The sequence below is a fragment of the Condylostylus longicornis genome, unplaced genomic scaffold, assembly GCF_029603195.1.
Source record: "Condylostylus longicornis isolate FDR11 unplaced genomic scaffold, ASM2960319v2 ptg000004l, whole genome shotgun sequence".
Taxonomy (NCBI): domain Eukaryota; kingdom Metazoa; phylum Arthropoda; class Insecta; order Diptera; family Dolichopodidae; genus Condylostylus; species Condylostylus longicornis.
The window spans coordinates 20,846,180-20,873,214 of record NW_026577973.1 but is presented as its reverse complement, the minus strand read 5'-3'; the positions used below and the strand labels follow the sequence as shown (position 1 = coordinate 20,873,214).

The following is a 27,035-nucleotide window of genomic DNA, read 5'->3' as shown; positions in this document are numbered from 1 at the left end:
TTTGCTTGTATTGCCGTCACTTTTAATCTTAAAATTAAATATACATACATAATTGACTAAATATTCAAGTTGAAATTGATGCTTTAAATATTTTTGGTTATATATTTTTTGTAATATTTCCTTTAAATATGCAATTTGGCATATTTTCAAAAGGGAAAAGGATTGAGGAAAAGGTCGGTAAATTATTATTATTATTATCCTTTTAGACAGAAAGTTTAAAGCATCAACCAGGAATGCTAACAGTATATGAAATAAATCAAATTTAATTATGAAGAAATTTCTTTCTAAAAGATTGGCCTTCATAATACGAACATTTATTAAAACAGAAAGCCTGCTTATTTTTATTTTTACATAAACATTTTGAAATATGTTTTCTTTACATACATATAAGTTCCATACATATATATATTTTAAGTTGAGACAGTAGTGATATATATTTACTCGGCTTATATATTCTTTAAATATTGTTAAATCACAAAAAACTAAAAAAAAGTAAATAAATTCATGAAAACCACGTGAAACATGATGAAAACATTTGCGCAACCGCTTTCGTATAAGTATCTGATTGAAAAACAAATAAATAACGAAGGAACTAAATAAAAAATGAGCAACAAATTCCAGTACATGAACGTACAATCAAATAATAAATATATGCACACATGCATTTGCACATTAAATAGATGAGGTATAGTAGGTATACTATAGAAAAAAATCACATCCGGTCTCTTACTTCCACCTTTTTTGTGTTCATTACACAAACAAAATGAAAAGACAACAAAAAAAAAAAGAACCTTTTTACATGAACGACGATATTTTATCTCTCAACACTGTTTGGAATTTCATTGTATTTTTCTCATATTATCCTTGTTATATATAGCCTTAAGGATATTATATGGTATAATTTTGAATTGTTTTCATTTATGAATACATACTTACGCAATTATCATGCACACATATGCACATAACTATACCTAATAGAATGAGTTCAAGAGTGAGTACTGAAATTTTTCCTTTTTTGTGTTTATCTTTTTTTTTCACTTTTATTTTGTCCCCAGAGAGAGCAATAATATGTACTACGAGTATAATATGTAAAATAAAGAATGGTTTTGTTGTATGTTTCAATAAATTTCATTCGACCAAAAAATCAAGAGAATAATTTCTTTTCCTTTACTGTAGGGGATGAAAACATTAAAGCAAAAAACCAAAGGAAAACCAAAAAAAAAACGATTTGAATCGAAAAACCTGAGAAGAAATTAAACATACGAGGGTGATAATCTTACAATTTACGAAAAAAAAAAACAAAAACAGAAAAAAAGGACAGCAGAAAAAAATGAAACAAAAAATTATCTATACAGAATGGGAACATTAAATCCAGTAGAATGAACACCACATGTGACGTAGAGTTGAAAGTAAAAAAGAAACAAAAAATGTTGCACTATTCATGAAATAGTTGGACAGGTGCACAGAATATTAAAACTAATAAAAAAAAAAATCGTAGCAGCAGAATTTGTTTTTTTATATTGACCCTATAGAGTCAATATATATTATTTATGTATAATTGTACATATTCATATCGTATCGTAGAACAGACGTGTTCAAATAAAAATTAACAACAACATTAGTAAAATAGAAGAGAAACTTAAGCTTCTATAATCAGTAATCAAAAATGTTTCATTAAAAATATTTCGAAATTTAGCTATTGTTAGAGAGAGTAGCACATCTATATGGTTCACATTTTAATTTAGCAGTTCTAAATGTAAAATATTTCATTTACTCATTGTGGTTTTTATGTTGCTTTTTAGTGACTATTCCAATGTAGACTATGCCAATTTTTACAAAAAAGTATGGAATACAAATTTTTAATATTTTTTTTTTTCTGATGATCTCAAATTTTGATATTTTTCTATAATTAGTGTTTACAAGTTTCTGAGCAATTCTGCGTTATTTCTTATTTATATATAAAGTTGCTTCAAAACAGAGAAGCTTTGACAGAGAATCTGTAGAACTTTTAATCTTTATTTAATCTTTAATCTCTCAATATTTTTATTTATACATCATCCATATACTTAACTCTTTATCTGTAGTATATTAAGAGAAACTTTTTCTTGGAAGCAGTATGTTTCATTATACATAAATGTAGCAAATTCTAATACATTTATTTTGAAGGTTATGGAATTTCTTCATGCGACCTCTGACGTCGGATTATAAAATTAAATATTTTATTGTTCAAGGAGTATTTCAGATAACATTTTTTTTATTAGAAAACAGAAAAATCAGTTTAAAAGTTTTCCAAGTTGTCACATAATTTTTCAGATTTAATTGTATTAGTATAAGAAACGAAGCATATAACAATGATGCAAGCAATTTGTCTGCGACTGTATTCATTTTAATTATAGTTTTAGTTTTTCCTTCATTTTTTGTAATTTCAAGGATTTTAAGGTACAATATGTTTAGAATTGAGTTTATCATTTTTTGTGTTTTCACTTAGTGGCACCTACACATGCAGTATTTATTAGGTTCAGTAACTAATTTTTTTTTGTATATTTTTTTAAAATAAAAATAAAAGAGTCCTTAAAATAAAAAGGAAGAAATAACATGTAGTACAACTTCATTCTAACTAAATAAATTTTGAATTTGAAAACAATAAATTGAAGGTAAAGAATGTTACACGATTGCGTAGCATATTGAAATTACGTAAATATAAAATTTTAAATTGCTCTCTTGTGAGAATATATAATAAGTATTTTTTATTAATTAGGATACTATGCAACCACACATTAACAAATTTTTTTATTTTTTTATTTCGAAAAAAAAAACACATTTTTAGGGGTGATAAAGATGCTCATAATAGAAATGTTTCAGATACTTTTCGAGGATTTAAAAAAATTATCAAAAATTATTTTTCCGATCCTTGTTCAATACTGTAAAATTTTTATTATTATTATTTTTTAAAAGGATAAAAATTAGGGATTAAAATCAAAGATCAACTATAGATTTAATTAAATTTGATAGCTCTAGTTAAAAAAGGTATATAAGGACGTATATAAGGGACTAAAGTCAAAATATTGTTTTTTATAAAATCATACTTTTTAGGGTATAGAAGGTTTTAAATTATTTAAATACAATTGAAATACTATGGAAATGAAGAGGAATAAAAGGAACTTTACATTCAATCGATTACATTTTTTTTTTTAAATGTGTAATCATTTCCAATTAAAGGAAATGCAGTGAAATTTTCAGATTAAAAGAGTTTATTATTGGATTATAATTGAAAGAGATAGCGAAAGTGTGTGTATCAAAAAAAAGAATGCTGTTGCGTTGTTTTGACTTAAAATTAAACAAGGGTTTACACAAATAATTCTAGGGGATTAAAATTATGTGTATTAATAAAGTGTGTGATATTAGTAAAGCATGTGTGTAACACTATTTAATAAAAAGGGTTTATTTTATATATTTATAAAGAGTTAAATATTATGAAACTTCATAAACAACTTAATTAAGTGTTTTAATTGATTAAGTGATTTGATAAATGTGACGGAAGAAAATGTAAAAGCTTGCATATCCATATCAACTTAATGAATCTAGTAAACGGGCTGACCAACTTGCTAGTTATGGGTCCTTAAAAACTGAATCATGTGGCAGTTTTGATACTACATTTGGAAACCGAAACTTGTTTAAGCCTTAAAAGACAAATTGTAAATAAAATTTCAATTTTGAGAAACGCAATTTTTCGATACCCAAAATTATACATTTAAATTTAACTTGCTCACACTTTTACTTATTTACTTTTATACCGTATACCTTCGTGAAGGGTATATGCACTTCGTGTCATATTCGGAGTCATATTCGGTACGGACATATATATATATATATCGATTTAGACATGGTCGTCCGTCCATTTGGTCGCACGGCTGCTCTTGTAATTGGACCAATTCGAACAGCAGGTTCGGGTAACTGCCATACAACTCAAATACAACTTTTTTTAAATATTTCAAAACCTAATATATCAAACTTTGCAAAGATGTGTCCAATTATACTTTATATAGGTTCTGAAAATGTTAATGGAATGGCCGCACTGGTTCGGGTAGCTGCCGTACAATTCAAAAAGCTAATTTTAAATATTTGGACAACTAGTAAAGTTAGATTCATGAAACTTGGCTATGTTGTGTCCAATTTTAGGTTAGATATATATCTGCAGTTTTGGTAGAATGGCTGTCATGGAACTCCAAAAGCTAATTTAAAGTATTCGAAAAAATAATAAAGTTAGATTTATAAAATTTAGCAGCTGTGTGTTCAATTACAGGTTGATTACTGGTTTCTATAGAGTGATTTGACAGGTTCGAGTAATTACTGTACAACAATGAAAGCTAATTCTAGACATTTCAAAAATAAACTTTTAAACTCAGATTGTCAAGGTGAAGGGTATAATTTGATCGGTTTATATACCGACTGAAACGTTTTCACTTGCTATTTATAATTTAATTACAAAACTATTGCGAACCTATTAAATAGGTGGGCTATTTGATGAGACAACAAATTTTTAACTTGTATAGCACAATATGCGGTTATTTAAATGTTTATTTTTTTCAATCAAAGAAATTCTGTGAATATTGTTTTTATGCAGTTCGCGTTTTCACAAATTTTCAGAACTTTAAATTCTTATTTAAAATTTTCGAAGAATATCAAAAATCATTTCATTAATAATTTCTTGCGTTTTTTCTTCTAAACAACCACTGGTAATATCATATACCATTAACAATAAACCTTAAAAAAATTTTATAAAGAATAAGGTGTACATATATTTTGTTGCTATAATAAAATTTATCAATTTTTCACACGTTTCTCATCTTAATTTTCGGAGAAATGTCAAATCAGAGCGAAAAAATTTGAAAAGGTTATTTTATAATAGTCATATAGTCTGAAATCTTCACACTTTGTATATATTTAGGATTTAAAAAGTTTTGAATTTCTCTATAATGTTCCTTTGATTTGAAATGTAAGATAAACGAATAAATACAAAATATGTTTAAGAAAATCAAGGTAATATTAGTAATGATATGGGCAAATAATCTTTTGAAAATATATCTTCACAATTTTGTATACAGCACAACTAATTTAATAAAAAGAAATGTGAATTTTAAAAGATAATCGTAGGTTTCTATGCTAATCTTGGGTATATATCTTAATTTTGGTATAAAATTAGCTACCAGAAAAATAATCCGGATTCATTTGTAAGAGGGTCACCGTTTTCACTTTCATGCTTTCAGTAAACAACAAATTATTACAAATTTTAGAATCATTGAATTCTCATTGTACACCTTTGGTACAAACATATATATGTATATATGTACGTATATGTATATATGTACGAGCGTCTATTGAAAATAAAACAGAATCTATATCGATAAAGAATAACAAAATTAGTTGGGTATTGTTTTTATATAAACAGTAAAACTCATGTTTTGCGCCGGTGACTTTCATCTTTCATTTAAAATATAATTTAAATTTTCTTTTTTATCATTTTAGAATGAAAATACATGTTGCAACCACCAACATAGAATTGAAATAAATATTAACGTATATCTTTATCTTAGTTATTAATTTGTTTGACATTTGGATATTAAAAGTAAAGTCAATATTATATTGATAAAGAAAACCATGTAACGCTGCGGGTGATAAAAATTTCATTTAATTTTATTTTTTTTAAATATTTATCAATTTTGAATATAAAAAATCCTTAAAACATTGAGACTTTGAATGAAATAAACAACAGTTTTCGAGATATTTCTGAATGATAGTAGCCTTCTCTACAATAATTCAAGATGTTCAGCCATAATATTTCAATAAAATTTTTGAAATGAAATAAATTTGAAATCTAGAACTTAATTTGTTTTAAACTGAATCGTTTTAAAAATAATCGTTGTTCGTACATGGATTTAAAACAGTTACAATGTACGAATTAGTTATAAGTAAGCAGAATTTCAGTTATTTTCTATTACTATACGTAACCACTAAATGCTAACTCAGCCATTCGAATTAACCCTTACACTAAAAATGAAGTAATTGCGACATGCAATTATATATATTAATTTTTGAATTTGAAAGATTTTCTTGTCATGTTTCCTTTTTCAAATTTGTCCGAAGCAAATGTATACATTGAATTATGAAAACTTCGGAAAAATACAAGTATATAATAGTTATAATATGCGATATCAAAAGAGGTTTACGGTCAGTGAACCTGTTACTGTTAAATGCACCACGTAACATTTTACATATATTCTTTTGACAGTCTAGTTCCGAGAAAGCGAACAGTCAAAAATTTTAAATCACTAATGTGTTTGAATCACATGCTAATGCAATCAACGGCTGCTCAAATTAATTTTGATAAGAGCCTCTATATTAGAATAGAATGTATTTAAGGGGCAATTTCTTTTTATTCTATAAATAAATATAATTTTTTGAATTTTCTTCTCAATTCTTATTTTCTAGGCTTTGAAAATACATAATTTTTGATAATACATAATAACAATCTTTGAGTATTTCTCACTAGCACCAGTGAATGCGTCGATGAGTTTAATTTTATTGAAAAACCCAGTTATTTTTGTAAATACCAAAAGAATCAGAATTGCACTCAATACTGAAAATTCCTGAAAGTTAAGGAAGACTCTTAATAATATGAAAAGTCCAATTTAGTTATTTTAGCTTCTTTAAACGCAAAAATTTCGTATGCATACAAATGTAGATATTTTCTTTTAAATTATTGGTTTAAGTAGGTTGCATAAAAATAAAATAATTTCTTTTATTGTGGAATTGAATTGATTCCAAGTTTTTGCAGAATTTTATTAATTTTATAGAAGATTATTAACAGTTTTCCATCAGTAGCATATTAATTTTTGTTTGCAGTTTAAAATTGTTTTTAAGTCACAAAATGAGCTCGAAAATACGGTTGCTTTTTTCCTATATAATTTCCTATATAATTTTTATAACGCAATAAAGTATTATAGTGTCCTTTTTTCTATATATTTTTATCACATTTCAAAAAAAAATTTGGAAAAGGGGCTTATTAGTTTCATATGTTCTTCCGCCTACTCGTTTGTCCGTTTACAAAACTATACTACATCTTTATTTGAAACTTATTTTTAGTAGAAAATTTTTACCTTATTGACTATTTATTTCAAAGAAACATTTTTTAGATCTTGCAAAAGGTGTGGCTGGCTTTTTTGCATAATTGAATACCAAAAGAAAAAAATGGGCGCTAAAATTAACATTTTTTTGAGTTATTGAAGGGAAAAGTTTAACCTTACAAAACATTGGTTTGGATCAACTTTATTTATTTTTGATACTATTAGACAATTTGATTAGAATATTAATCTTATTTATGAAATGAAAAAAATAGAATACTAAAACCAGGCTACAAATATTTTATAATCTCAAAATTCAGTCGTTATTTTTTTATATAAAACCAACACATAAACATGTGCCAAGAACTTCAGCAGAAACTTAAATAAAGTAACAAAAAGAAAATTTTTACACCCATGATGGCAATTTGTGTTTTTCGTAAAATCGACGTTGATTTTGTAAAATATTTTGTCAAAACATTTCACAGCCAAATTTGTTTTTTGATTCAAGCCCTATTTGCTTCCTTTTATTTGTATTTTATATATGTATAAGAAGTAACTAGTTCCAATGAAATAACTTAACTTGTTAAAAACGTAAACAGAATTAGAGTAGAACGTTTTCTTTATTCACATTTAAAGAAAGAAGAAGCAAAATAAACAACGAATATTTTTATTAGATCCGATTACTTATATTTTTTTTTTTTCATCAAAATTCTAAAAAAAAAAATAAGGAGAAAAAAACGTGAAATTTCATACAATATTAGGTTGTTTCAAAAATCTAACCAGGATAATTTGATTTCAGTACGCCAGTTTACCCCAATAAATAAAATTTGCAAAATTGTTGCTTTCGTTTTGTGTCGATTGTTGTCCTTTATATTTTGTGTAATAAATTTTTTAGTCGACTTGATTTAGAATGTAAAAAAGAAGTGAACTAGAGTGTTTTCGTTTTTTTTTTTCGTTAATTTGTTTATATTGCCGAGCGAAAAAGAAAATTTTATAATTGAATTTCCAAATTTTGAAAAATTTATAAATAACGGGGAAGGTCGCTTTTATACCTTAGTGAGTCTTTTTTTGTAATTTCCTTATTATTTTTATTATATATTTTGTTTATTAGATTTTATAGTAGAGGAATGTGCGGATTCAATTTAAATCTATAAAAACTATAGTAATAAATACCAATAGGTTCGAATTTCATACTAAAAATGGATTTGTGGATAAAAATACACTCAGAAAACTAATTTGAATTATTAAGAACAATTAAATTATTTATTTACATGTGAATGGAAACTTTCGAATTTAGATATATGTACACGGTTGTAAGTCTTTATTTAGTAGATGTTGCTTTGAGAATTTATCTTAAATTTATACACACCATGAATCAATTTAAAATAATTATTAATATATAGCATAGTCATTTATTTGCTTCAGAACACCTACTATTTCTTTTGGTTTTGGAATTTATTGAATTTCTTCAATTTCAACATAATATGAAATTGATATAGTTTTGATACTAGTTAAGATCTAATAATGTTAGACGGATTATATTAAAGAACTTTTACCAATGTGAATTAATACTACTCTTTATATGTGAATTAATATTACAAGATTTCATTGCCCATTTGTTAAAGTGTTGCTCATATTGGGTAATAAAAAAAATTTTTGGCATTCAAAAAAAAAAATGTTTACGGTTAACCTCTTTTTTAGTTGTTTTTTAAACCACTTCAATTCATAATTAAATTATTTTCTTCAAAAATAAACTAAATGGCTTTTATTATAAGTAAACCCATAAGTCCAAATTTTTTTATTAATGTACCAAAATTGTATTTTAAAATTTAAGCATGTAATATTTTATACCGAAATATTTTTATTTTAACAAATGACAGGGAAAATAAATTCAATTAATGGGATAAAAATTAAATTGAATGAAAATGAAATAGAAAATTACTGAAATCAATTTTATTTAGATTTAAGGGAAAATTCATTAAATTCGTTGAAATTAATAAAAACAATACTAAAAAGTTCCCAATTTCTAAATATATTAATTAATCCCCTTATAATGTATTTTGAACACTTCCACGATATGAATAAGTAAGTTTTATAATCATATTTTATGTAAAAAATGATCTTTGTAATAAAACAAACATAACAATATACTTTAATGGGTATTATAAAATTCAATAGTCTCCTCTAATTAATTACCATATTCAAATTTTCTCACGAATATTTATTCTATTCCCCAATTTAGGTATATATGTAAACATGTATATAATGTCCCTTATATCCATATATCCGCATATTTTAAATTATAAATATGTCCTTGAAACATATAATGCATAAATTAACGTCTTTTTTTACAAAATGTCAAAGTGATCTTAATCTTTCTTTAACAAGAAAATAAAACAAATTATTCCCTCTCATATTGATGTGATATGTGACCAAATAACCATTTTCGTCACCATAACAATAATTCAAAAATTAAATAGTGAATTTCATAAATGTACCCCATATTTTGTAAAATAAAAACCATTCTCATATTGTACGTTCGGTAAGAGTTCCCTTATAATTTATACATACACACTTTTATAAGCATATTTATTGACTTTTTATTTATATTTAATGAATTGAAAACACTGGAATATTTATGATTACACTCTTAAAAAGCTAAAAAATTAAAATACAATTAAATATTTTTTATTTTACTTACACAGTACATATTCTATAATTTTCATTTAGTATATAGTAGTGAAAATAATTTTTAATGAATTTAATAAATTCGGATTTGATAGGGATTCCAAAAACTAAACAATTAATATAATTTCAATGACACCAAAAACCATAACAATCCCACAAAAAACATTTTCATGTAAAATGTTACTGGGACTAGAACGTGTGGATTGTATTATCAAAAATTGGTTACATTTCATTGTAGAGCCATAAAGCTACTTAATGTAAACGCTCTAACTTTATAAATCATATCGTAGCTAACTCTTTAGATCTCAGTCAAAATATCTGTCAAATATGTGCCAATTTAAGATACAACTATACATTTAAAACCTTTATTTTCAAATTTTCATAATCCAATAAAATTTGATTCAATTCGAAATATTCTAAGATGATCAAATCAAATTTACGAAACATCATTCAAAAAATTTGCTATTGCTGATACCTGACTTCTTCCTAAAATTAGGTGATTTCGGTACTGTCGAACGAAGTTTATATATAATATTTCAAGTTAATTTATTGCATACATTCTTTTAACTAAAAATATTATGCCAGAAGCCAAATAAAACCCGACACACGAAGTTTGCGCTATCACGTCATAATGGATCCAAAGCGATCGGTAAAAATTAAATTCACACATGGTTAAATAAAAATGTCTACTTAAATTCTACAAATTAAAAATAAGATCTTGAAATATTTATAAGGGTAGCTGCACTATATAAGCACAAATAGTGTCTTTTTCGTTTACATAAAGTTTTCTTTATTTTAAAATATTTAGAGAGTTAGAGATTCGGAAAAATTATCAAATTAACTTTATTTAATCGGAATTACTGCCCTTAACTTAAATCATTTTTTCTTATTACCACAGAAATGAAATACGATTACATATATACGTTATTTAAGAATATATATTGCTTGTTATTTAAAAAATAAATATTAAATAATATTTTGAATATTTTGAGAAACGTGAAAAAATGAATGTCACCAAATACCTACACATAATATGTCAAAATTCCGCAGGACATTTGAAAAAAAAAACCTGATTATTAAATCAATTTGGAAATTGAGGGAGTTCTTTACCCATAATAATTTAAAGTGGTTTAAAAAATAAATTGTTTTTATGCATAGGGTGATATTTTATAAATTGTAGTTTTGTTTCCCTGTTTTTTTGTAATAAAAGAGGGAATCGTAATAAATTTCATGTTTATTTTGTAAAAAAAATATTGTTGTGTTGAATTTGCAGGTTTAAAAATTTTATAAAATCAAATAGAGCATTGAGAATTTATAAATTTGATTGAGATTTTTTTTTAATTTTTGAAGGAATTTTATTTTTTTATTTAAAAACTTTGGAAAATGTATACATAGTTTTACCTTCAATAAATAATATTGTATTTTTTACAGTTAAATTATTTAATAAACAACTTATATTAATTTTTCTCCTAAAACATTATTTTTTATGATATTTATGGCAAATGAGAAAAAAATGATCATGTAGATCGTATTTATCTTTAATTGCAGTAGACCGTACATGCACGCTAGGTAACATTTTCCTCGAATATTTTAGGGTAAAAACAATGAAACGGTGATATACAAAATTAGAGCTATGAGAAAATTTTCCCTGATTAATACAATTCAAAAAAATATAAAATGGAAGTTTAACCCCACGCAATGTAGAATGGGAATGTACTCAAAAATCATATTTGAATATAATTTTAATAAATTTTCTATAATATTGGGGCCATAATTACATGTACATACATATATTGTTATTAATACTGAAAGAGAATTAATAAATGATTAAACAAAAGTCGTTAGCATTTAAGAGAATTACAATTTAGAATTTAGGGAAACCTGATTAAGTAAACACTATGCTTAATAAATTAGTTTGTTTAGCTTTAAGTTTCAAGTCGCATTGAAACCGAGTTATATTGGAAAAGATTTTATCAATATGAAACTAGTCAGTACAAAATTTTTGAGTTCACATGAGCCAAATAATGTTCAAATGTGCACACACAGACCGACAGGTTCCTAAAAATAGTTTATTTATACTTCCCTGTCATTTAGAAGTGCGTTCCCATCGAAAACTCGACATCAAAAATTTGGTGCCATTGCATAACTTACCTTGCATTGTATACACAATGCGGTTGGTAAAAATACAATCAAATATACGTGTTGTACCGAACCGCATCCACACGGTATATTTCTAAAATTCTATTTCTTTATATTATAAATTCAATATTAGGTGTTATAACGAATTAATTACTTTGTTTACACGCATTTTATTGTATATAACTTTTAACACATATATAAAATTTATTTATTATTACAAAATGATTTGCAAATTTCTAATGATTTTTGGCAGTTTTAATATTTAATTATAAATTTGAATTCATACAACTCAATTCCAACTTTGAAGCGTGTAAACGTTGTAAAGAAGTTATTTATCTATACTAAATCCAAGAAATTAATTCTGAAAAATAAAAGAATTTGACAATCCAATTTTGTAAAATAAGGTTAAAGATTAAAAACCAATAAAATAACAAATCAAAAATATTAATCATTCTGCACACCTTGGCAATAAACCCATTTCAATTTACTTCACACTTCATCCACAAATTTCCTATATGTATATACATATATAAAAATTCTTATCATCAGTAATATCCTCTTAATTTTCTTTTTTCATATTAACACTTAACAATTTCCAAAAATACTAAGTATTAAAATTTAATGAGATTTTAAGAAAACACAAAACGGAACTAAATTCAAAAATTTTATCGAAATTCAATTTTATTATTGCCTATGTGAAAATTTCTTCTTTCTTAATTTTGAAGTCTACATCAATATCCTTTTCTTTTTTCATGGATAATTAATTGATCTATCATCTTTATAAAATCTTAAACTGAAATATTCACGCAAAAAGCAACTCAATTTGATCCAAGTAAATGTTTTAAAGGTATATAACAAGATAAAGCATTGCTATAGGCAAGAATTATTTCATTTTTCTCTCTCCATATATACACAATAAGGAATTTTATTATAAATTCAAACAGGTTTTCAACAGAGAAACGAAAACAAGAAAAACAAAGAACAGATAAAAACCAGAAAATACAAAAAAATCGTCAATCCTCTTGCCTTTTTTTGCAGTTTCATAAGATTCATCAAAGCGCGTCCTGACAGAAAATATCCTTTTTTTATTTGATTTTCTACCTTTTAATGGAACGAAATCATCGTGCAATCATTTGTCAGTCGGTTTTGATAATTTCATAAAAGCAGCAGTAAAACAAAAACACATGAAAAAAAAATGAGTTATTTTTTTTTTTGTTCTAAATATGATGAAAGGATCCTTTGCAATGCTCTTTTTTATTAACAACAGGATCTTTATTTGATAAAGAGCATTTATATATACTATGCGTTATGATATATTATACTATACGACTACTATAATAATAGATGTGTTTAAGTGTATTTTATGTACATGAACTCAAAGGTCTCAATGAATTCAAGATTTTTTTTGCCTCACAATGTTTTCTCAATTAAACACAAAAAAAAAATATAAATTTTTTGTCTAATATTATGGTTCGAGCGGAAATGAAACCAGATATTTATGAACTGAATAAGGATAATATTTTGTAATTTTTTTTCTATATTTCTTCCTTTAAGTATTTATTTTGCAATAAAAACTGTTTGTTGTTGAATTTAATGGTGTCCTGAAGTATTTATTTGCAGTTTAAAGAAGAAGAAAAAAAAATTTTTTAAGGAACAAGCAAAATTTTAAAAGACAAAAAAGGGAATAAAAAAAATTTTAATAATTTTTTTTTATCAATGAGTTTTTAATGTCCTTTACATTTAAGAGAGCAAATTTGATTTGGAGAAGAAAATTTAACAAACAATGAATGATTTTTGCTCCATTTTTCCAAAAATTTGTCTTCAGTATAAGTACCTTTTAGAGTATTGTTAAAGCTTCTAAAATTTATTCTTCTATTTATTATTCCAACTATTAGGGACATACAATTTTTTTTGACCACTACGAATTTTATAGATTTATATGAATATGAGTATAGCTCAAGTAGAGAAGTTTTCTTTAAACCTTTAACTTTCAACAAAAACTTTTCTGTTTCTAATTCGAAGAAATTCAAAATTATTATAGCTATAGTCAATAAAATTTTAAAAATTGTTGGTAAATAATATTGATTTATTATAATTATACATCAAGTATGGGAAAATAAAAAAATTAGCAAAATTTTAACCGAGCAGACCAGTATTTGAATACGTAGATTTATAACAATTATTTTTCAAAAATTTAAAAACATATTGTCTATTATAATTTAATTTTCTTTGCTAGTATTTTTACAAAACTTCCTGTTAATTTTCAATCCCCTGTTCATTAACCCAATAAGCTTTATTTAAATTTCTTCAAAGCAAAAATAGAGCCAATCAAGAAATAGAAAAATGGATTCTATATTAATTCAAAAGATTAATGCCTTAATTAAATTAATGATAAATGTAATCCAATCTTTGTGTATGTGAAACTGTTCTTGAAATTATTAAGATTCTTTCTAAAATTATGCTACTTTATAACTTTTCTGTCTCAGAAGAATAAATAATTGGTTTGGTTTTGTGTTAGAAAATGTTACAAACTTTTTTTTTGCTTTTACAAATTAATCCTTTTTACAGTTCCACAATAAATTTATTTTCCTAATCATATACTTTTATTTTTAATTACTCAAAACGATTTAGAAAAGTAGTCATAAATTGGTTCAATCTGTCAAAAAAACTTTGAATTTTAATTTTACATCAACATAAAAAAAAATATGTCTGTTATTCTGCAAAAAACAGAATACAAGTCTGCAAAACAAAATTTTTATTTGACGATATGCGAAAATCATAGAGAAATTTGTATTTTTATTTTTGGTGTATAACTAGTTATTTCGAAATTTATAATTAAATAAAATTGTATTTTTTAAAATGCTGACATTTATGATTCTAGAATTAGAAGTTTTATAAAAGAAAACAAAAAAAAGAATAATTTCCCCCTTAATCCTTAATATTGTAATTTTGGTTTTTTTTCTTTTGTTTCAAATTATTATTTAATTATTTCGAACCAAACTAAATTACATATCTAAAAAGAAAAAACAAAATTTTAAAATTCCCATGGTCATAAAGTAAAATGCATAAATATTGTAGAAAATGGGAAAAATATGAAAAAAAAATTTTTATATCTAGCATTTGAATTTTTTCTTTTCGAAATGAGGGTGAGAGCCAATTGTCCCTAATTAAAACGAGAGCCCGCACAATTTATTATAAAAAAATAAGAAAAAACAAAATAAATGACAACTAAGTATAACAATACAAAAAAAAGAGAAAAATCATGAAGTAAAAGCATTTTTTTTTATAAAATGTTTTTTAAGTGGCAACGTAACAAGTGTAGCTTTACTATACTCTCTACTGCACAATACTAAGAATGCCGCTACCTTTTTTGCTTCTTTTGCTTTTAATATACCTGACCTGTATAATTATAACTGTGTTACTTATTTAAATGTGGTGTAAAAAAATATATTTTATATAAAATAGTTAACTGCATTTTTAATGCACTTTTCCATTAACCACCATTCTACTTTACATTCTGGCATTAATTTTCATGTAATTTGAATTATTTTTTTATGTTTAGCGTTATTGTTGCCGGTATTTTTCTTTTTTTTATTGTTTACTAAATTAAAATACCTGTGTGTAAAGTTATTTTAAATGCGGAATGAGAAATGAAGGGGGAACATTTTTTGACCACCTGTAACTTTATTGTAAAATTTATGTTATGTATATGTACGTTATAAATTTATATATAGGAAAAATATAAATATCGAATGTAATTATAAAATTTCTATTTGAAAATAATGATTTTTATTTATAAAGTTACATTTCGGAAGTTTGAAAATTTGTGATAGAGAAAGTACTTTAATAAATTGTTAAAGCTAATTTTACTTGAAATATTTAAAAATATTAAAAAAATGTACAGAATAAGTAAAAGTAAATTTTTTAAATAAAAAATGTCCTGCTCGTTAAAAAAATATCTTAATATCTTTTCATTACTTAAAGTACAACCTTCATTTCTTATGCTAAATTCTGAGTGATCGTCTTTGAGTATGAAAAAGTTTCAATTTGTCCACTCAAATTCCCAGTTAATTTCGGTCAAAAACCAGAACTCAAATATCAAATTTTAAGAAATTCCATCAACCCGTTCTGTAGATATGATAAAAATGCAAAGTGGCCCCAAATTCGGTTTCCAAGCCTTGATCTTACCAAAAAAATTATAGATTTATTGTTTTAACACCCCGAATTTACATAATAAATTTTAAGGAAATTAGTTGATTATTTCTATTGACATACGCAAAAATGTATAATTGGCCCGCAAAATGGTCCAGTTCCCGAACTTTGTATTTTAAAAGTTGATCAAATTGTGTCAATTAGCCAAAATAAACTTACATATAAAATTTCATCAAAATCACCCCAACAGACTGACAGACCGACATCTCTCTAGAAGTTGTTAATTTACGCTTTGCTGCTATGGAAAAATGCGTTCCCACCGAAATATCGACATCCAAAATTTCGTGCCGTCACATAAGCTATTATTTTTAATTAATTTCGAATACTATAGAAATTTTCTTTTATATAAAGTTTATAGAGTGCAAAGTTACTTGTTAAAAGCAATAACAACCCAAATTTTTTAATATTTATAGAATTTCAATTAAAAAAAATATAGGTATATTATGTAAACTTGTGTAAATACTTGTTCTCAATTTTTAATAATGATTCAATGAATTCTTTTTGATATTTCAATCGAAATTGAATATTTTCCATGAAATATTTTTGATTTAATAATTTAAAACAAATTTTAAATTTTTTTATATTTTTACTTTATTTGTACCTTTAATCAGATTTTTGCTATAAAATTGTTAAGTTATAAAAAAGAAGAACGAAGACCGGAAGTCTGTAAAATAATATTTTTTGCCAAAGTAAAAACTATAAAAAAAAATTCTTCGATCGTAATATGTACATGCATACGTACGTATGTATATAAAATAGAAGCGAAAAAAAAGGAAATAAAAAAAATGAATTAAATTAGGACCAAAAATATAAAAACATCCTTTTTTTAAGGGTGTGACCACGTGTTGCTATTGTTATGAATTATGATATACAAATATAAGAAAATTATTCACTCACATGCAAGTAAGTACACTTCCATAAAACATTCCACATATTCTTTTTAAATTACTGTCATACACAATAGAAGTAATTTATGAAATTTTTCTTATGTTCTTTTCATCGCAGATTGTACAAGAAAAAGGTGCAAATAAAATAAATTTCTATTTATGTAAAATTATTATTAGATTTATTTATAGGAATATCAGAAATAAAAAGGATAATATTTGAATTTGAAACTATTAAAAAATAAGAGAAAAAATAATAAACATATTTACTTAACTGTAAAAGAAATATGTACATACATAAAAATCTGGAATAAATGTAGATTCTACTCCAAATTGTATTTTTCTCGAGTGCAGGCAGATTATGAAAAATTAAAAATGCAATGAATTCTTGGAAATGGCATAGAAAATCTATAAGACTTTGATAACGTTGACAATCTTTAAAATTTTTCAACACCGACATTTAGATTTTGTTATTAGATTCTTAAATTATTTCAACATTAAATTTTATAAAAGTACTTTAAGCAAATGAAAGAAACACAGAACTTTCTAATTTTCGGTACAATGTCATACTAGAAACAAAAACTCGATGCTTTGCTCTTTCACAAATTGAGTCGGTAAAAATTAAGATCTTGTTAAAATAAAAATTAAACGACCAACTTATATTTCTTGATGTTGCCCGATTTTAGATTTTGATTTAAAGATTAAATTTAAATTTATGTTACTATAGTGAATTTTATTAAGAAAGAATCGCTATGTCTTAATAAACATTAAATTTAGTAAAACCTTTATATATATAACGAAAACTACTGATAATGAAAATCTCTTTATGCCCCTACGAATGTATGTTCGAAGGGTATACTAAATTTGCCTTACCGTTTGTAACGCTAAGAAATAACGGTCTGAGACATAGATATATTAAATGACAGAACCCTATTTAAATTGGATATGATTGGGGTACTTGTTCGGGTAGCTGCTATACAACTTAAAAAGTTATATGGCTATATCTCAGAAACTATAAAGGCTGTTATTTTAGCGGTTATTTTTGGCTTTGGTTACGAAATCTCTTTTTTACTAACAAATTTTTTAGAGTTTTGTGGAGATTGCTTCGTTAAATTTAAAAATATTTGTTATACACCGGAAAATTGTGCAATTTACGCAAATAAGTGTCAAATTTTTCATTTCTTTACAATCACATATTGTACAACGTACCTATTGAACCAGTAAGTATTGAAATCAATTTAAAATCCTTTGTTTCTTAATAATAGTACTCACAACCATTTGTACTGGATAAGCATAATAAAAAGGCAAAATCTTCTCAATTAATGTGACATTTAACAGTAAATAATAATTTGTTAATCCAATCATCTTTCACTTACACAGAAAATTCACAAATACCTTTTTAATTTACGATCATTTTTTTTTTTTTCAATTTCATTGAAATTCAGGTACAAAAATATTTTTATAAGATTAATAAGAACCTTAAATTTTAAATTCATTTAAGAATTTTCTTTTGAAAATATACGAAAAGGGGGTTGGAAGTATTTAAAATCTTTTATTTACATACATAAAACCCTTCTAAACGAGGATACCTATAACATTCTTATATATGGAAATATATTAAAAAAATAAAAAAGAATATGTATATAATTTGTATTGAAATCTCAAAGAAATTTATTCAAAATGGTTGATAATGACAGAAGAAAACATTACATATTATTATAATAAATTGTCATCATCGTAATTCTAGTACAACCAGATGCTTTTAAAATCCCTAGATAGAATTACATACATACATATTTACAATACAAAAAGAACAATATAAGTGAGTTTGTATGCCTATTGATGGAGTAGGGATGGGATTTAATTGTTATGAATTATTAACAAAAAGCGCATTTGATCAAATTTTGCTTCTATAAATACAAAATAACAAATGTACATATATATATAGATGTAAGTACATGATTTCACGCATAAACATATTTTTTTTCTTATTGGTTAAGAGAATTTTTTATGTCTCGTGGATAAAAACTTAATAAAATTGAATGAATACACAACTAGTCATTCAAGTCTATTTAATACAACTATATAACAGATATTTTTGTGAAAAAAATATACAAAAAAAAAATCATGTATATTTTCTGAAGGGGTTTCGTCCTTAATTTTTTTTTCATTTACAATAAAGAAGTTGATTATGTAAGGGTTAAAATCTTAGATTCCATTTTAAAATTTGAAATAGTACCTAGACCCGAGATTTTTTTTTTAAATATAATATGTATTTTACTTGTGTATAATTGTATGTACAATACTTGTAAATATAATTCGATATAATATGAAAATTATACGCACGTGCTATTAGATTTAAGAAGTTGCTTTTGTTATAACTTAAATTATGAAATTTTTGTATATATATATAAATCAAATATATTTGTGTAGTTAAGCGACGTTTTGTTCAATACGTTTAGCATTATTCTGTATATAGTTTAACAAAAGTGATGAGTACCATAACGATATGAATACTTAATTTCCTTGTGTAGTAAAATAAGTAAAGATGTATTTCCGGTTCATTAAAAATTCAAACCAGAAAATTTGGTCCTATAGGTATAAAGGTGATTTTTTTTCACGTTTTTTTTTTGTGACAAAAAATAAATTTTCAATAAATTTTTTTTTAAATATTTTTTTTTTTAATTTTTGAAAAACAAATCATTTTCTTTAGTACTAAAGTGTATAGGTTTAACTGGAACGAAATTTATTTTCTAAAATAAGAAGTAACAAAGTTCTCTTAAATTTTTTTTATATGTAGTATGTGCTAGTAGTAAAATTCAAATAAATTATTAAATTATACAAAATTGCTTTGGTTTTTTCTCGATTCAAAATTATTAAATTTGTTGGAAGCGTTTATTTTTTATTTCGGCAATTTTTTATTTGCGTATATAATTTTCAAATTTACGTAAATATTTAAAAGTATATTTTTCAAAAATTTTAATGAAATTTTAATACGAATTCTTTTACCAAAAATTTAAAGAAAAAAATCAATTTTAAATTTTTGTAGTTTGAGATTGTTTGGGGCTCACCTAAACATATGATCTCAAGAGCAATTATCACAGGATTATTCTGTCAATCAAGCTACGTAAGTCGAAAACTATCTTAATCAAGTATGGTATTCTACTTTTGGTTATTTAAAAAATTAGTTATTCCATCTTAATAAGTTTTTAATAAGCTAATGAGAATTAATTTTCAAGTATTTTATTAATTTGTTTTATTATATCAAGATCAAGATCAAATAATCAAAATTTAAAGCCAAAATAATAAGTTCTATAAAGATGATTTGTTATGACAAAACATCATCTCAATTATAAATTTAAAATTTACAGTTTATAGGTTCGTACTTTTTTTTTTAAAAAATAACATTAAATGCTCAGATAATGGCAATATAGTTGAACAAATATTACCCGCTCAATAATTCACAATGAAATACTGTGAATAAGTTTGCACTTAAAATTACTCAAATTGTATATTTCATTATATTCGAAAATTATAAATTTGACTAACACTTTGTTTTATTCTTCAGTGATATAAAAGTTTTTTTATAATATAATTTAAAATTAAGTAGCTAATCATATTAAAATTACTCACATTATTTATACACGGTGTTACTCTACATGAAATAAATGCTTAACACTTACCTGGAAAACAAGGAAAATAAAAATTTTAATTTATATAAAATAATTAATATTTTAATTGATTCATATATAATGTTCTTAATATTTACGTACAATATTTTAAATTACTATTTATAAAAAATTAGAATTAAATAATTTATTTATCAACATAAATCTTAATTTTACAGTTAAAAAAACAAAACATTAATATTTACATTTTATAAATCGTAAACAGTAATAAAAATATTTTATTATTTCCTTAATAAATAATGGCGTCACTTATATATGCATATATGTATGTACATATCATATTTCGAATATTGCAGTAAAAAGTTTTAGTTTTAAAAAAATTATTGAAATGTATGTGTGAATTTCCGTTAATAGCTATTAATAAAGCAATAAATTAACGATTAAAACTTTTGTATTGGGTGTACTTACATACACTGACCGCTAAAAGTATAGGTACAGCGACAAATTTTGGAATTTCTTGCTGTTGGAACCGAATTTCTGAAAAAAACATAAAATCTAGAGAAAAACTCTACAAAGACGGTCAAATTAAAGTGGGGCGAAAATGTAACACTGAACTGAATAAAGAAAATTTATGTGCAACAGTAAACATGAAGGTGGTGGAGTAATAGTATGGGGTTTTATGACAGCATCTTGAGTTGGGGAGCTTGTGTTTATTGAAGGAATAATGGATAAGATGATGTACATAAATATTCTTAAGGAAAATCTTAAGAAAAGTGCAATCAATCTGGGTCTTGAAATCATTTTGATTTCCAACAAGATAATTACCCAAAACACACAGCACATATTGTAAGAGTGTGAATATTATATAATGTTCCTAGCACTCTAAAAACACCTCCCCAATCTCTAGATATAAATCCCGTTGAACATTTATGGAATGTTTTAGAAAAAAGGGTTTGAACTCATCCCATTACATGTAAGAATCAATTAAAGGAAGTTTTAGAAAACGGATGAGCAAATATTCAACCAAGTATTGCTCAAAATCTGGTCAATTCAATGTTTAGCAGACTAAAAGTAGTTTTGAAACGAAAAGGAATGCCTACTTCATATTATTTACTAATATTTTTTTATAAATTAAGATAAAACATGCGCTGTGCCTACACTTTTTTCGCACCGAATTTGCGTTAAAATTTTTATTTAATTATTTTTTTGATATTTCGATTATGAGTTTAAAAATTTGTTATTACGTATTGAATAAAGAAAGAATTAATGAATAAATTTTACTTTTAGTGTTTTTCTGTAGAGTTTATATTTTTTTTAGAAATTCGATTCAAACATAAAATTTCTTGCTGTGCATATACTTTTTTCGGTCAGTGTATATAACTCAAAACTCATACATATTTCATTTATAAATCATTAAAACTTGCTAAGATTTATGAACAAAATAATTGCGATATGTGATTAATTTTAATGTTATTCCTTTTAAATTTTTTTAAACATGTTTTAAAGTTTTTTCACTCAAAATTATCAAATTTTTTATCCAATACTTAGTTTTTGCAAATAACAGAGTATGTGACATTACATCACAAAATTAGAACCTGCAACATGAAATCATATTATGCTCAAAAATTTTGATATTTTAGATCGAATAAAATCGAAAATAAATTGAAATTCTTAAAAACAAAAGTTAGAAGTATCAGAAACTTATCAGAATCAGAAACTGTAAAAGGAAACAAAAAGCAATGTCAAAATGAAAAATATTAAAAAGCGCTACTTAATAAGCAAATTATATTACTTATAAAATAAATAATTCTCATATTTAATGTAGTTTACAATGAACTAGGAATTGCGTAAAAGTACAAGAAATAAGGCAAAAAAAAAAAAATTAAATTTTAATTCAAAATGTCAATGTCAACGTCATGTCTGAAAACGTGTCTTGCAATTAATTTAACCACATACATTAAAGTTTAAATTCATTTCAAGTATTTTCAATATTGATTGGTGCGCGTCTCATTATTTTTTGCATTATTATGTTGTTTTTTCATGTACATTATATATGAAAACATATTTGTAGGTAAAATTTTAATTTAATCAATTTAATATTTAAAATTCGATTTACATTCGATCTGATATATTTTTTCGATTGAAATGTGCTAAAAATGTTATGATGTACACATATATATATATATATATATATATATATTCTATTTAATTATGTCAATAAATTTCATATTAAATAAATTTTAAAATTTATTTTTTTAAATGTAGAAGATTATTAAGAATAATTTATTGGCTAATGCATGCATACGTACATAATTATGTTGGAGATCACTTAAAGGAGTAGTCAGACGAGAAAAATGAAACAAGTTGGCAATTTTTAATAACATTATAGAAGACAAAATATTTTATTTAATAAATTAACTACAGTATAAATATTAACATGCTGCAGTACTTATGTTATTGAGATAAAGCTATTTTAAATGAAAGTACTGATCGGCTTTTGTAACAATAAAAACTATGAAATGAAAGATTAATTTAACTTACATAAATTCCTACTTCCACTAAATGTATAATATAATGCCAATTGTACAATTTTTAAATAATCTATTATTTAATAGAACTTGTGTCGATTAAATGTAATTTAGAAAGTTTAATTAAATTTACTGTTATATGCATGTAAAATTTTAAATTTTATTTTGACAAGAGATAAAATAAAAAAAGGTCACGTTCTATTTTTTCACTTGGTCAGAACGTTTGCTTTTCTACACATTTTTCCGTTTTTGAAAAAAGCAAAAATTTTTCTGTTAATTATTATGTTAGATGAGACTTAACTTCACACAATTGCATAAGCTTGAATAAAATAGTAAAGCCACGAAAATTTATTTTAATAGAACACTTTAATAATTTTACAAATCATCATAAGGGCTACCTATTCTTTCATTTATTAAATTTCGAAATTTTTTGGTATAAGGTGAGATATAAATTTTATTTTAATTAAATTAAAATTGTGAATTTCAGTCAAAAAATAAAAACTGAAATAACTGCTTGTGTCACAGAAGGGTAATTGGCTAAATATTTGTGTTTTTTATACGTATATCTCGAGTGAATATTGTGTAATGGGTTTTGTTGTTCGTTTATTGATGTTGTTTTGAAAACATAAATTGAAGGTTGAACAAGAAAAAATCAGGCAAAGCTTGAATGAATTAAACTTCAAAAAAATACTATGTATTTGTATTTTTAAAAGTTTTGCTGTGTATCCAAGTTTCAGAACAATTTTTATTATTTCTTTTGTTTTTTACTAAAATTGTATATTTATTTTGTTCTTAAATTATAAAAATTTTCATGCAAACCAGTAGAACCTATACTGAACAAAATTTTACTTTAATAAAAGGTAGTTTTTATATCTAAATTAATGTCTTACAAGACCGGAAATCGTATACAAAATTCACGCATAAATCTTAAATCGTATATAAATGCAACGATCAAACCTAAATAAAATTACTTTTACGTATTTAAAATGAACGTACAAAAAATTTATTTAAAATTTAAATTTGATGGTAATTTTTTAGACAACAATATGTAAAATCGATTGGATCAATGATATTTAAACAACAATTTGATGAATTAAAAAGGGTTTTTGGTGAAGTTATTTTTAATAAAGTTGGGTCAAACCAATGGTTTGTAATTAAGCCCTTTTCCCTGCAATAAGTAAAAATTCTGCTTTTATGAACAATCTAGCTATGTACTATATTATTAAAATTACTTTCATTCATAATACAAATATATTTTAAAAATTACATACCTTTCGGATGAGCAATCTTGAATGCAATAAACCAAAAAAAAAGGAGGAGTCGTTAAAATAATGCTCGAATTCAATGGTTAATTGCGTGAGTTAAGAAAAATAATTATATTTTTAATAGCATGGCATTTACTGTACCAAATAAGGTACCAAAAATTGATATTTTACAAATTTCTAAAGGTAATAACTTAAGACGGGATGGAGGTGGAAAAAATTTTCTTTTAACGAATGAACTATTTGAGACTTCTTAAATTTCTAGATTTTTTGGTCTAGAAGAAAAACGAATTCAAAATTTTTTGGTCTAGAAGAAAAACGATATCAAAATTTTGGAAAAAACGGGTTTTAGATAACGATAAATTTTAAAGGCCATTTTGTTCTTTCAAAGTTCAATTATGGTGTGCCGCGACAGAAGAAGAAAGTTACTATTTTTCTGCGTTTACAAAATTTAAAAAATATTTATGATTTCACTGTAATAAATAGTTGAAAAATGGCATTTTTAGAAGTGTGAGGGGCTATAAATTTTAGAGGGGCGAGATAGTTAAAAATTTTCTATGGAAATAAGTCTCTAGTGAAGATCTATGTACGGTACATAGGTCTTTATCCGTGGAATTTCACGGACGGACGAACGGGTAGAGTGAAACTAATTAGCACTTTTTTACAAATTTTTTTGGAAAAGCGCTAAAAAGTAAATAGTATTTACATATCTTTAAATTTTTAATATTTGGAAAATGAGAAAAACCCAATAAACCTTTAATTTCGCTGATAATTTCACCGATAATTGTTTTCTATATAAAATTTTTCAGTCCATTTAAGACAATGGCTGTAATCCAAAATAATTTAGAAAGTATTTGAAAAAAATGGTTAAATTTTGATTCAGTAAAAATTCATTACTTACAAGTGTTTTTTTTTTCACCGCATTCTTGAAAGCGAAATTTTTTTTTTTTTTGGAATTGTGATATTTATAAGTATTTTTTTGGTGGCCGTTCTGTTTCAATATAACACATATTTGCTTGAAATATAACATATTTCAAACTGAAAGCTATGGAGTACAAATGTAAGAGTTTAAAAAAAAACATGAAAATTCCATAATACTCGGAAGATTCACAAATGATCCCTTTTTTTTCTAATTTTTTATTCGTCTTAAAAGTCCTAATCAGCCGCTGAAATTCTATTACACGCTTAATATTCATGGTCAACCAAGTAAAATACCTTATTGTTTCACAATAAATATATTGCACTTATAAAAAAGTAATAATATTATGTGAGGCTAATTATTGTCTTATAGAATAAAGAATAAATTTTACAATTAAAAAAATCGAACTATAATTTTTTGTACCACGTGAAAAAAAAATCTGATTTAATATTTTTTCTTCCAAATTCCAACTTTAGTTACGAAAGTTTTCTAATGAAACAATTAAATTTTATCTAGTTATTTAAAATACTAATGTTACAATTCTAATATGGTCGACAAAAGTGTAAATCACATAAGGAGCAATTTATAAAATGTTCAGGGGAAGCAAAAAACTTATAATTTAACTAAATGCCTTTCGATATTTACTTGTTTCGCATTAAGTTGAATTTTATTCTCATTTTGTTCTTATGCTACGATTAGATTTTATTAGTTTTTGCGAATTTTTATGCAGACAAGCAGTAACACATTTACTTCAACATGGAAAGAAACAGAATTTTGTAGATCTTGCAAAAAATATTTAATTCACTCCAAAAAGTAAAGTGATGTGATAATCTTACAACACACACACTTCAGCTCTTGAAAATATATAATTGTATTTGGTTCCAATTCCACAAATCTTTAATCGTTCTTTGTGAGGTTCAAAGTTTTCGATTATGCTTTTACGGTTCTCTTTCCATGCTCTTTTGAAAAATCAATTAATTCTTAGTTGAAATGCAGTTTTATTTCATTCCCATTTTGATCATATTTAATTAACTTTATAAAATTAACTTTTGCATTCAAGCTGCTGGTTGGCCTAATGTCACCATAAATCTTACTTATTTTCGTAGCTATAAAAAAAAATTATTTCCGAAAAATTTGAAGTTACGTGGTATCATACTTTTGCGGAATATTTACTGTTTAAATATATTTTAGCTCTAGTGTTACAAAAATTTCAGCACATCTATTCTATAGAAAAGGCTTTTAAATTACATCTAAAGTAATATCAAATCCACTATATGGTTTTTTCTTGAATAACTTTTTACAGTTAAATTTCGTAATTTTTTAAAATCAAAGATAAATAGATTTCTTATAATTTTAAATATTATGTGCAATTTTATTTCATTTTTGCGTATAAGATTCAGAATTAATTATTTTTGGAATTGCATAACATTTTTAGCTCTAAATTTTAAGTTTAATCTCAATTTTTTCTTCTTTTTCGATCATTTGTGAAATTTTGTATGATAATGCAGAACTTGTGAATCACAAATCGTAAAACAAAATTTTTTTTATTATTCAAGTACACATTCAAGTACACATACGCGTATTTATGTATGTATAGTGGTTCGTACTGTACATTATATTTTATATGAACAAAGTTTAGTTACGATCAATCGC

The 27,035-nt window shown here is 24.5% G+C and overlaps 2 protein-coding genes across 2 annotated transcripts in view; both read right to left on the bottom strand.

Moving 5' to 3' along the window:
- Positions 1–8,730, bottom strand: part of LOC129614098 (uncharacterized protein DDB_G0283357) — a 45,928-nt gene extending 37,198 nt beyond the window's left edge. The window contains exon 1 of the mRNA XM_055528501.1: positions 8,678–8,730. Within this exon, the coding sequence (XP_055384476.1) occupies positions 8,678–8,730 (53 nt within the window). The remainder of the gene's footprint in view (positions 1–8,677) is intronic.
- An 11,876-nt stretch (positions 8,731–20,606) lies between these two features.
- LOC129609908 (ETS-like protein pointed) overlaps positions 20,607–27,035 on the bottom strand; it is a 58,028-nt gene continuing 51,599 nt past the window's right edge. The window contains exon 5 of the mRNA XM_055522161.1: positions 20,607–20,727. Coding sequence (XP_055378136.1) covers positions 20,717–20,727 — 11 coding nt within the window. The 3' untranslated portion in view covers positions 20,607–20,716. The remainder of the gene's footprint in view (positions 20,728–27,035) is intronic.